Source organism: Siniperca chuatsi, linkage group LG1 (assembly GCF_020085105.1).
Source record: "Siniperca chuatsi isolate FFG_IHB_CAS linkage group LG1, ASM2008510v1, whole genome shotgun sequence".
Taxonomy (NCBI): Eukaryota; Metazoa; Chordata; class Actinopteri; order Centrarchiformes; family Sinipercidae; genus Siniperca; species Siniperca chuatsi.
The window spans coordinates 23422113-23435257 of record NC_058042.1 but is presented as its reverse complement, the minus strand read 5'-3'; the positions used below and the strand labels follow the sequence as shown (position 1 = coordinate 23435257).

At 39.9% G+C, this 13145-nt stretch overlaps 2 protein-coding genes across 2 annotated transcripts; both read right to left on the bottom strand.

The window, feature by feature from the left end:
• Nucleotides 1-2689: 2689 nt before the first annotated feature.
• On the bottom strand, nucleotides 2690-8684 carry si:dkey-148a17.6 (uncharacterized protein LOC108190685 homolog). Its single transcript, XM_044190508.1, has 2 exons — nucleotides 8666-8684; nucleotides 2690-5041 (listed from the first exon to the last, which is right to left on the bottom strand). The coding sequence occupies exon 2, from the start codon at nucleotides 5010-5012 to the stop codon at nucleotides 3933-3935; it is 1080 nt and encodes a 359-aa protein (XP_044046443.1). The 5' UTR covers nucleotides 5013-5041; nucleotides 8666-8684; the 3' UTR covers nucleotides 2690-3932.
• Nucleotides 8684-12963, bottom strand: LOC122873600 (leukotriene B4 receptor 1-like). Its single transcript, XM_044190522.1, has one exon. It carries the CDS (start codon nucleotides 9719-9721, stop codon nucleotides 8684-8686), a length of 1038 nt encoding a protein of 345 aa, XP_044046457.1. The 5' UTR covers nucleotides 9722-12963.
• Nucleotides 12964-13145: the final 182 nt, after the last annotated feature.

The window sequence follows — 13145 nt, the reverse complement described above, 5'->3', positions numbered from 1 at the left end:
TTTAAGAGTGTTTAAAAGGTTTATTATTTTCTATTCAGATTAGTTTTGTACTAGGTCAAGTGCTGAAAAAATTTGCATCAAATAATAGTCTCCAAAAATGTGACTTAGAGTGCATCTTTTTCTAAAAAGAGTTTGATAATATGAACTTAGGAACTTTAGTAAACTGAGATGGAGATGTAACATTTGTGTATCCTGTTAATATTTGTTGTCTGTCCTATACCTCTTTCCCCAGGTTTTTATCTGTGTTACAATTTGAAGGATGACAGTATCTGACCTTTTTGAACATACTGTCCTTGTGGTGGTATTTTAGCTCAGAAATTCACACAAATTAATTTATTATATGTTCATTACTTCACTGTGGATAAACATTGCATAACCTCTTTACTTAATTTTGACAGAGTGTAAAGTTTATTGGCAGAACTTGTGGACATGAACAACATTACTTGTGGGATCTATATTAATCAGGGAACATTAGGTCTATTAACAAATACATGTTGTGGAAGTCGGTAGCAGTGTTTTACTGCAACTAAGCTGATCCAGCATTAAAATAACATTTTGCAGCATATACACAGATTTTACCCTCTGGCTTATTCAATGCAATGATCTGCACCTGGCAAACTGGCAGGTGCACAGTCTAAAGTACTCTGTGGTGGAAAGGAGTTGGAAACAATTTTTTCACTCATGTTATGCAGATGCAAAACTGTACACATGCACCATATAAGGTCATATATTCACCAAATGTTTGAAATTGTAAATGGATGAATGATTGCGATTATGACATTGACAGGAAGACTAATTTACATCTATTGGGTTAAGTTTCTATAGGTTTGTTTACAGTAAGGCAATTCTAGGTAAAATGTAGAAGGGAATGCAGCAAGGACAGAAGTAAAGGAGGAGGGAAGAAAAGAAAGAAAAACAAACACACAGACAGACACATGCAGATAGAGAACAAATAAATAACAGTAGAATCAGCCTGTACATAATGGAAAGTAGCATCTAATTTATTGTTTATTGCATGTTTTCACCTAGTGATCCTAATTCATCCTTTAAAAATCCCTGCTGCTGTGCTGCTTTACACTCACACTGGGATGTGGTATATAACTTACTGTCACTGTGCTGTATTTTTTTCTTTTTCTGGTCACATATTTGTCTCACACTCTTTAGCATGGCTATATTTTTATCTATGAGCAGCTTTCATATTGAAAAAAAACATGGTGCTTCAAAAGGGCAACAATATATAATCTAGAAATTTCAATAACGTCACAGGTCCTTACTGGCCTGCTGGAGTTTTCACTAGTCTTTGGCCAGGTTCCCAGAATGCCCTGTTTTGTTACTCCGGACACTCCCATCTCTGCTCACTATGGGCCAGAGGACTGTAGTGAATGCGAGGCTTTTTGTCTCTTCACCTCCTTTCACTGATTTAAATCCCCCAATCTGAAGAGTAATTCCCAGTGTCTCCTTCCTTATGTGGAATCATTATTTCCAGCTGAACTCAGTCTGATTAGTTGAGGGGCACACTGGGAAACACTTCAGCTGAAATCCTAGACGCATTATGATATTTCCCCACAACAACAGCAAAGAACATTTATCTTCATGACATCACATAGTAGGCATGCTTACACATGTCGTCTGTCTGTGGCAACAAAATGATAAGCTAAGTCTTTCTTTCAGCAGGTGTAATTGGTAAAAAAAAGAAAGAAAGAAAGATGTACAACTGAGAAGGCAGTCTGTATGAGCCACCGCTGTAACACAGAAATGATCTTTTCTTTGGTGTCAGTGGTATCATGTAATGTGAGGTGTTTGCAGGTCTTCTACCAAGCCAGTGGCAAAACCAGTGTGTTATGCCAACCAACACTTCTAAGTGAACTTTAGGGATAGCCAAGATTTGTTATCCCATTGGCAGGTCCCCTCCTATGGTGTACTTTTAGCTGGGGGAAGTATGGGTTACATGTAAAGGGATTATAGTAATATGTTTACAAAACAAAAAATGTAGGTTGCAGGTATTGAAGGCAAAACGGGATCAATTTAAAGTGACCCCAACATGTCACCGCATGTTAAATACTAAGAGTATATGTATGCCTACATTATTTTTCACCTTTGTATCTAATTATGCATCAGTATTTTATTATTTAACAAAACCTATGATCTATTCAGAACATAAAGAACAAAGTGTTAATTCAATTAGAGTACAGTGTATACCCATAATGAAAGGCAATGGGTACATTAGGCACATACCACACTGCTGTTGTTGCCTCATATACATGTGGCGTCCTCATTCTGTGAGAAAAGGTCTAGTGTGTCTCAGGGTTAGCTATGTTTTCTTGTGTGATCTCGTCTGACATGTATTTCTTTGTCACACCCTTTGTTTGCTGTAACTTTCCACTGTCACAGTTAAAATAATCCTGACTCACTAATATTCAAAGGCTCCAAAGAGGTGAAGCGTCATCATCTCAAAGTATTTAACACAATATACAAATGGGGAAATCATTAGTGTGGAATATAAATTCTTCCAAATGTCTGCTGAACTTTTTTTTTCTTTCAAAACTTTACATTTGAACTGTCTTCCCTATATGTTCCCTATAAGTACATCCAGTCTACTCTGAGCTGCCCAGAAAGAACATGAGCCATAGCTTTTTGTCAGCCTGAAATAGTTTTGAGTCCTATCAAGGTGAAATAAATGTTATTGATTCAGATGCAAAGTGACATTTTCTACCTATATTTATTACCAACCATTTGGTCACATTTGTAAAATGTATAGAAAGAGTGTCTCCTGGAAGAGATTAGTTCCTTCCACTTTAACTGCTCCAGCATAGCTGCTGTGTGTCAACACACAGGTTATAAATGTTTGTGGTGTATGAAAAAAGGCAGTGCTGAAAAATAAAATTTCAAAATGACCATTCCCTGTATAGATACAGTTAAAAAAGGCCTACAATGGGATAGTGAAATAAAAACATTATTATAATTTAAAAACACAGTGCCACTGCTATCTACTGGCTGTGTCAATTGGTGAGTACAATTTTTGTGTAGTCATGGCAACAGACAAACTTACTATGCTATGAGTATATTATAAATATAATATAAATATATATTATAAATTTCTACCTGACATATGCATTTAAAAATATCAGTAAATAAGCTGACGCTGCCCTCTCTCATTTAAAAGTGTGGGTTTGAGTTTTATAAGACTGTGACAAACATTAAGACATGATTCCGCTTTTTGCTGCACAGCAAAGGGAACATGCAGTTTTTCATTTTGCAATCTCTTCATGGAGAGGAAGTTGAGAGCATGACTGTTGTCTGTAGTGGTATACCATGACAATTGTTAGCCAATTTGTCACAAGTGAAAAACATTTTTACAATAGTCGTAAGTTTGAACAACAGTTTTGTTACATGAGTTCACAATGACACAATTAGACTGAATCAAAGTTACAGTTTCCCAACACTGAAAGAGACAGCAAGATTGGAAAGTTCTTAAAGTCTTATCTCCATCGAGACAGCGAAAACTGTGAGAGAAATACTTCTCTGTGGCGAAAGGGAAAATTAAAATTCCTTAAACAGAGTCAATGAGATACTCCTTACAATTTCCCTTTGTTAGCATCATCAAAACTAATAAAAAAAAGACTTTATTTTTACAAAGACTTGAGACATGTCTTATGCACATACAATTATTTATTGTATTATGTTATGAATACTATATGTCATAAATCTAAGTACATAATATATAACATATTTATAAATATATGTTTATCATTTAAAAAACGTAAACATATAAAACAGATCATTTACAAAGTTGGACAAGTATGGCACAAACTCTGACTTCTGGTTCATCTGTGTTGTAATTTCATACAAAATGTACAAAATGTGTCAAATACATACAATATACACATGAATGTCTCCACAGAGACACAAGCACAAGCACTACATTTTCAATATCAGGATGGATTATTTTCACACATTTTTATTAATATGTCCATTTGGTTTTTTGACTCAGTCACACACTGAGAACTGCTGGTCTGATTGCTGTGTCTCTTGGACACAAAGGACACCTCTCTATTACCCTCACCTGGGGAGGTGCTGGAGATGTGGTGGAAGAGCTTCTGGATGCCGGTGTCATGCAGGGAGCTCCTGAAGGAGCGAGCTGCCAACATGTAGAGGATGGGGTTGACAGTGCTGCTGATGAAGACCATGGCTCCAGCGATGAAGGCCATGGTGTTCCTGAAATTCTCCATATTATTTGCTGCATCAGAGTCTTCAGTGGCCAGGATGATGATTGAGAGGACGTTTCCTATGTGATGAGGTGTCCAGCAAATGGCAAACACGACCACTACACTGGCAATCACGACAGTGGACTTGCGCTTGGATTTGAAGGTCATCTGAGTAATCCGGCTGCACAGGCAGCCATAGCAGACCACGAGGATGGAGAAGGGTACTATGTAGCCCACCAGTGTCTCTAGCAGCACACACACCAGCTCCTGGGTCACAGAGGTGTAATTCCGATATAGACAGTGCTCCCCGCTAGAATCCTTCCCTAGAACCTGAGTTGGGATGACAGGTATGCTGAACAAGAATGCTACAGTCCACAGAGCCAGCAGAACTTTATTCAAAGCTTTTTTCCTCTTCCAGTCAACTGACGCAAAAGGATAGCGCACAGCCACAAAGCGCTCCACACTCATAAGGGTAATGAGGAAAACGCTGCTATACATACAGGCATTGGTCATGAACACCATGGCTTTGCAGGAGGCCTCTCCGAACACCCAGGAGTGGGCCAGGGAGTAGATCCATAGAGGCAGGGTGATGAGGACCAGCAGGTCAGCAGCAGCCAGGTGCAGGATGAGCACCACAGTGTGAGAACGCTGCTTGACGTGTCTCAGGATAGTCCAGATCACCATCAGGTTCCCCGGAGCTCCTATCAGGAAGGACAGGCCCAGGATAACACAAGCCACTGCTGTCCCACCGTCCAACTCCTCAGGGGCCATTTCCTCTGACAGAGACAACTCAGTTGAGCGGTTCATGCTGCAAGTGTATGTGCTGACAGTGGTGTCTGCATGAAAAGAAAAACAAAATGCTGTACAAGCAAGTCTCCACTTCCCTTTAAGAATAGGCTGCACAGGAAAGGGGGTTCCTCACAGGGCTATTTGAGACACAGCTGGGTGATTCATGCATGCGTCATAAGTTCATTTTTCACCTCAGGTCCCGATTAGGGTATTACAAGAAGTGTGTGGTCCAAGTGATTTAGAAAAGAGTTTCAAATAAGTAAAAAAAAATGTAGTGACAGAAATAGAAATAATCTCAGAAATGAAATGATCTCAGATGCCCCACCAGAGAGTAAATGTAGGAGTAACCCTATGGATACCATTAACTGAGGCAATTTAATGAGCATCTAGGACAAAGTTTGCAAAACTTCTATGATATACAGAAAAATTCAATTAGATGGAAAACAACAACTAAATTTGTGAAATTCTTTCAATGAAACAAAGCCTATCATACAGGTAACATGTAACATTTTTAAAAAGGGTCTAAAAATGGTGTCCTACTGTAGATAATCACGTGTTTTTGGAGGGATAGAATGAAATTCTGTGACCCATAGCTTTTACATGGGCTGTTCCTGGTTTGTGTACTTACACTTACACCCTTGCAAAGGAATGACTTAATCTGTGAATGTAGTTTGTGGGGAATAATTGCTCCACGTTCAGTATAAAATATTGCAGTATTGTTTTGAAGGAATTATTAATAACTTTTAGCCTAGCATAGACTGTATAGATTTTTTAGCAATATGTTTTAGCTTAGCTGCGATTAGTAAGAGGCAAGAATTCTAGTCAAGTTGTTCTGTCTTAAACCAAAATAAGACAGAATGATAAACTAATCAAGTTTTAATGATCAACAAGAAAGAAAAAATTGTAACAGTTTCCCAGAACATTAAATTAGGGGTATTTCATAAAAATGTTCCAGTCACAAAACAGATAATTAATGATAATATACAAAACACATTATACAATACAATACAGGAGCATATCAAAATTTAACAATTTCAAAATTTTAAACTATACAGCAATCATTTGTCATCAAAACCTTAGAACATATATAGGGCTTGATAATAAAGTATAGTCCCTTAATTGGGTCAGTGACAAATAAGGGTTAGCAAGATGAGCAAAATGTACAGTTTGTATTTATGTTGGTTTCATGTGAAATTACATTTGCACCATTTTTTTTTTTACAAAATGTAAGACAGAATGTGCCTAAAAATGTCAAGTGGTATAACCACAAAAGAATGAAAAATATTAAATATCTTAATCACCTAGAGTGTGTGTTAAGTGTACTCATAAATAATTACTTAATTTTAAAATATTACATAAAAATAGATTTTATTAGGATTATCTCTAAAGTTAAATGTTTATTCATTTTTGCACTACTGTGCAGGACATATGCAGAAAACCTCTGTTTTCTAAATAATCTCTGACAAATTATGTAAACAAATATGAATAACACATGTTATTATACTAAAATAGATGATTACATTTTATTCCACATTCCTTTTCCTGTATATTAGCATAATTGTATTTAAAAAAAATACTGGTTAAGCAATGGCACAAACCAGTTACACCACCTGACCATGTTGCTTCTACGGTCAAAGGCATTGTTTGTTGAAGAAATTGACACTGAAAATCAAGCATGACAGTCAGCCAGGTCAACTGAACTTGGTGTTTTATGATTTCAGTGTAGAGAAAATATTTCTACGTTTATACCAAGCAGTCCAATCAAGTTCATTTAAGTTCATTACACGCTTATTTTCGCGTTTCCATTTGTGAAAAGTTGTGGATGGCACCAATAGAACCACTCCATGGCGTCCCGTTTTCCCGTTACTCCTCTGTTGAGGTTCCAGGCGAGCTGAGCCGATACTAACAGGTGGAGTTAAAACACTGCTGACCACAAGTCGTCTCGTCATCTGCGCTCTGATGTAGGATTTTCCAAACTCTCCTGTCTTTAAGCAGCGTTTTCTCATACAAAGCGTGTATCGTTGCTGTAATAAACAACCACATACCGAGGAGAAAGAACACGAAACGTGACCGCATAGCGAGTATGTGGTTGAGGGAGAGCGCGAGCGGCAGAAAGTGACGGTGAATGTGAGCAGAGGAAAAGGTTAGCAGTAAACTGTCAATCTGGCAGTAAATGTACAGTGTAGGTTACAGTGTGTCAGTTAATAAATGCTGCAGCTTCTCAAGACCAAGAACATTATCTCTGTTGTTTCCCAACTGCTGGAAAATTGAAGGGGATTAGCCCCGAAGCCCCGGTAACAACACGCCTACATGGTGGAAACACTAAACAGATCTAGGGTTTTGGTACACGTAGGTATGGATTTTAAGGGTACTATACCAAAAATGTTTGGTGGAAACACGGCTCTAGAGAATGAATAAAGAGAGGGAGCGGTGTCAGCAGTGAATCAGATAACAAAGCAGTGAATTAGATAAAACATTATTTTCTGATTGTTTCACGGTGGTTAAGTTCTAAAGCACAAATAAAATCGCCCACACCTCCGCACAACCCTGCGGGAAGGAGCCAGCTACATCCTGTCTTCTGCTCTCTGCTCTGCTTGTGTGTATTTCAGCCCCACTCTCGGCCAAACAGACACACCTGCAGCTCTTTATTTGTATTTAAATTTTAATCTTTGAGTAACATTTCTCCTATCACTGAATTATTGGAGTTGTAGGTCTTTTAAAGCTGAGAAAGAATAGAATAGAATTTGCATAGAATACAAATATTCATTAAAACTAAACATTCCAAAAACACCAAGGTTGGGAGAATGGGAGCCAGAGCCTTCAGTTATCAAGCTCCTCTCCTGTGGAATCAGGTCCCAGTTTGGGTTCGGGAGGCAGACACCATCTCCACATTTAAGAGTAGGCTTAAGACTTTCCTCTTTGATAAAGCTTAGAGTTAGGGCTGGCTTGGGTGAGCCCTGAACCATGCCTTAGTTATGCTGCTATAGGCCTAGACTGCAGGGAGACTTCCCATGATGCACTGAGCTTCTCTCTCCTCCTCTCCCTCTCCATCTGTATGCATTTTTATCCCATTAATGCATGTTACTAACTCGACATTATCTCTCTCCTGTAGTTTTGCGCTTTTTTGTCTCTCTTGTCTCTTCTTCAGTCGCTTCAGGCAGGTATTTCTGCCTCTGGAGCTGCAGAGTCTGGATGTGTGAATGTGGGCCACCTGCTGCCCCCGTGTTCCTGCTTGACAACTGCTTCTACAATTGTCTTATTACTATTATTATCATTATCATTCCTATCACTATCATTCATATTATTATTACTTTATTAATATTATCACTACCATTACATTATTATTATTTTAAAATTGTAGGGGGAATATGCATTGTGCTTCCTCCACCCCCTCCTTTTCTTTCTCTAAACAAAATGGCTCCTTGAATGTAAGTTATTTGGTTACACCACCTTAACACCTTTAAGTTGACTGATCCTGGTCCTCAAAAAAAGGAATTATGCAAGTAATTTGTAAGTTTATTTTCCTTTTAAATTGAACTAAACCACACAGACACAAAAAAATTGGTGTCACATCATTGACCCAATTACTTACAGAAGACAAATGTCACATTTTCCCACCATCACAGTTTCAGCAATTCAGTTATTTTCACACAGTCAGACATCAACCCTACCTATGTATTTGCTGCCCTCTAGCCAGTCTGCCGTAGTACTACCAGCTCCTTGAGTTTGTTGGTGTGAGTGGCCATTTCCTGGAACAGCCTGACCAGTCGGGACTCCTCGAGACTCCCTTGTAAGTTCCTTGCAAAGAGGGCGTATAACACAGGATTCACAGAACTGCTAATGAAAACAAGGGCACCAGAGCTAAAGACAAGACTCTCCGGCACACATTCATGTTTTGTGCTTGATCCTACGATGCAAACCAGATCAATAATGTTGATGATATGGTAAGGCAACCAGCACAGTGTGAAGGTTATCACCACAGCATGCACAAGAACCATGGATTTCTGTTTGGAGTTGAAACTCATTTTCCTGAGCTGGGCAGCTACTAGACAGTAACAGATACTAAGAATGACAAAAGGAACTACAAAGCCCCCCAAGGTCTCCAGACACAACAAAATGATCGCTTGAGTCACGGAGCTGAATTCCTTGATAAAACACTGTTCAGTTCCATCTCTTTCATCCTTAGGCTGGTTCAGTAAAGCAGGCACTCCTAGAAGCATAGCAAGGAGCCACAAAAGTACAAGACATCTGTTCATAATGCGCTTGGTCGCCCAGCGCATCATCACAAATGGATGACAAATGGCTAAAAAGCGCACCACACCCATAAGGGAGATGAAGTAGATGCTGCTGAACATGCACACACTGACAATGTACACCAAGGCCCTGCAGAAGGCCTCTCCAAACACCCAGGTATGTACCAGGGAGTAGATCCATAGAGGCAGGGTGATGAGGACCAGCAGGTCAGCAGCAGCCAGGTGCAGGATGAGCACCACAGTGTGAGAACGCTTCTTGACGTGTCTCAGGATAGTCCAGATCACCACCAAGTTCCCCGGAGCTCCTATCAGGAAGGACAGGCCCAGGATAACACAAGCCACTGCTGTCACACCGTCAAACTCCTCAGGGGCCATTTCCTCTGACAGAGACAACTCAGTTGAGCGGTTCATGCTGCAAGTGTATGTGCTGACAGTGGTGTCTGCATGAAAAGAAAAATAAAGTGCTGTATGCATGTATAATGGGAAACTGATCAGTCTACTAGACTGCTAATCTACTGTTATTCAAAAGAACTTTCTGTTTCAGTTCTGTGACCTTGGTTTGATAAGGAACTTTATTACTTACAGTATATATAAAAGAGTGAGTCAGGATGAATTTAAGTATAAATTCTAAGTACATTTGATTGCCATGTAATGATTAACTTTACATGGCAAACAAAAAAGTCAATGGTCTTTTATAGTTCCTTTATCCAAAGCACTGGCTAAACCATTCCTACTTCTGAAGGAATCTTCTATCACTTTTTGTAGTTTTGTGATGGTTGACATCCAGAATCATGTGCATTAATGCCCCCTTCTGCTCCAGAGTGCATATCAGAAACAACATTTTGTTAATAATAGTTCTGTTTGTTTGTGTCATTTTACCTTGCAGATCATCGTAACTGGACAGAAACTAAATTAATCTCACCAAAACAGTCTTTGTTAGTCTTTCCACTGTTCCAACAATCACCGAATCTGGTTTGGTTGAAATAAACCCTTAATTTACCCAAATATTCTGTCTACGCTGCTGTGGACAAACGTTATTGCTGTTGTGCGGAAAGAATCCAATTTGGCATCTGTGCAAAACATTGTAGTTATTAAGAAATTTGACAATTTGTTTATTAATGATGTTGCAAAGTATGTTTCCCAGATTACTAGTGACACCGATAGTTATTTGGGTCATATTTTATGAATTGTTCCAGATGTCTGAAAGTTGCCAATTGATAGAAATATATTGAATACTCATATGTTTTGATTATCTAGGTCTCTATGTTTTTCATTTGATCATTTTCTTAAAGGTTTCCTTAAGTTTTTGCATTCAATGTCAAACTATTTGTTATTGTTTATCGGTTTAGATTTTTGTCTGGAGGGTTTCAAATTAGATAATAAAGATAATAAAGCCAAATGATGAAAATCTTTATTGATTTTGTACAAATTTACATCAGAATTATTATAGGGGAACATTTCAGACAGAAATAAATCAAAGCTGGGTATCCAATTCTGGAGAAATCCAATACCATGACAATACCATTCAATAATCCAATCCAATACCTTTGTATAGAACAATGACACAGCAAGTAATGTAACTAATGTTAGCTAGGTTGTGGGTTATCTTAGCTAGGTTATGGGTTAGCAAACTGTTGCTATAGTTGCTGATGCGACTCTAACAGCCAGAGAGGATGAGACGGATTCCCAGAGCAGCACACCAGCTCCAGACAGTGATACTCACAACTCTCCTGCTACATCAGCTAACATCACAACAACAGCATATCTTTGCAAACTAGAAGGTAAGATGAATGTCTGTGGGCAAGTCATTTAACGTTACCTGACACACAAATCTTGGTTGGAATAGTGTTGTGTGGCTTGGTCTGAACCACTTTGTTTATTTCGCATTTACAGAGCCAGGGCTGTGTACAAACACCAGAGTTTTTTTCAGCGCACGCACAGAACGGACAGCTAGCGGACTGCGAGGAGATATTTGCTGAATTCGACAAAAAGACGTGTACTGGATTAGAATCGCATACCCCATCTTAAGTCATGCATTTGTTAATTTTCCAATGCCTTTTGGTACTTCCCAATGCTGTCCATGCCCATCTATATGAGTATGTGATAGTCATACAGTTGACAGGGCCTATAGGACCCATAATTAGACTGGGCTCTTTTTAGATAGACCGTGAGATGGGTGTGAGGGGGCTGACTGAAAGCTCTGAAAGATCTAAATCTGTAATGAAATAGTCTACTGTACTACTACCAAGAGCTGACCTATAAGTGTAGTGACCCAGAGAGTCTCCTCTTAGCCTGCCATTGACTATGTACAGCCCCAGTGTACAGCAGAGTTGTAGAAGCTGGGAACCACTTGTATTAGTAAGCTTGTCACAGCTGTTTCTATCGGGGCATTCAGGGAGGTCGAGGCAGGTTCCTCCAGGTAAGTGTTTGTCTCCCTGGGCGTTTATAGTGTCAGCTCTTTCCCCTGTTCGAGCACACAAGACAATCAAAACAGTTCCTGTGGTTTTATAGTGGTTAATTTCCCCCTCAAGAATAGAAAACATATCCAGGTTGTAGTAAGGGGATTCTGATGGCCCGCTAGCTCCTGGCCCTCTAGCTCCCAGCCTGCACTTTGGCCTGCTAGCATCCAGCCCGCTAGCTCCTGGCCTGCTCCTCGGCCTGCCCATACCTGGGCACCTGCCTGGGCATCCGCCTGGCCTGGGGAGGCCCTCGTAGCATCAGCCAGTTTTCTGGTCTTCATGGCAGATGACAAAACCTCTCCTTGGGTCACCTTGCCACCATGTCTGTCCAGTCCAGGCCTACTGGTCTACTGACATGGAGGTCAAGCTGTCCAGTGCCTCAGAGCCGTCATCAGTCCTGCCTGGTCCCCAGTCTGTGGACCGGCTGACTCCTGCTCCTGGTCTCCAGTCGGCAGCATGGCCAACACCAGTTCCTGCGCCACGGCGGTCACCAGTTCCAGCACAGCAGCCATGTCCTGCCTCTGTGTGCTGCCTCATGTGTCTTGTGTAGTTTTACTTCCTGTCTTTGTTTGCTTTTCCCTCCAGTTTTGAGTCTTTGCTCCACTCTAATTAGTGTAACCTGTTATCCTGCCCTCACCTGTGTATATAGTCTCTGTGTTTCCTTTGTTCTTTGTCAGTTCGTCCCAGTTGGTATATTGGCTCTGGATTCTCTGCTTCTTGTATAGCTGCCTGCCTGCTTGCCAGCCAACCAACCTTTGTACCTGTCTGCCTATCTGTAACTGCCAGTAAGCCCTTAATAAACCACTCAAGTCATCGTTCTGCTCCTATCTGCGTTTGGGTCCTTTCCCTGTTCGCCAGTACTGCGACAGTGATGACCACGATGAATTAGTTTAAAGAAAATCAAGAGTTTTGCTTCTTGTTACAGCACTGCTTCTTATTTCACAAGAAACAAGCATCCAAATGCTCGCAGTCTGCTTTGACCCTGATCATTGCTGCTTGTGGCTATATTTCAAAGTGACGTTTGGGTTTGCTGCAGCAAGTGATATGTGTCCCTCCCATTGACTGTATATAAATGTATTATTTACAGTCTATGGTTCCACCAAAACAGGTTTCTAACACTAAGATTTAAAGGTCCAATATGTAGACTTTAGTGGCATCTAGTGGTGAAATTGCAGTTTGCAACCATTTGAATACGGCTTGTTTCACCCTCTGCAACATGGCGGCCTCTGTGGAAGGAGACCCGCTCCCTCTGTAGATAAAAATGGCTCATTCTAAGGTAACGCAAAAACTGGATTCTTATTTTCAGGTGATATACACTAATGAAAACATAATTATTTTCCATTTCTGCCAATAGCTCCATCCTTACTAAACTTTAAAAATCAAAGGGAAAGGTCATTGTAAGGAAGAAAACCAACAGGCCTAAATAGTGGTAACAGCAC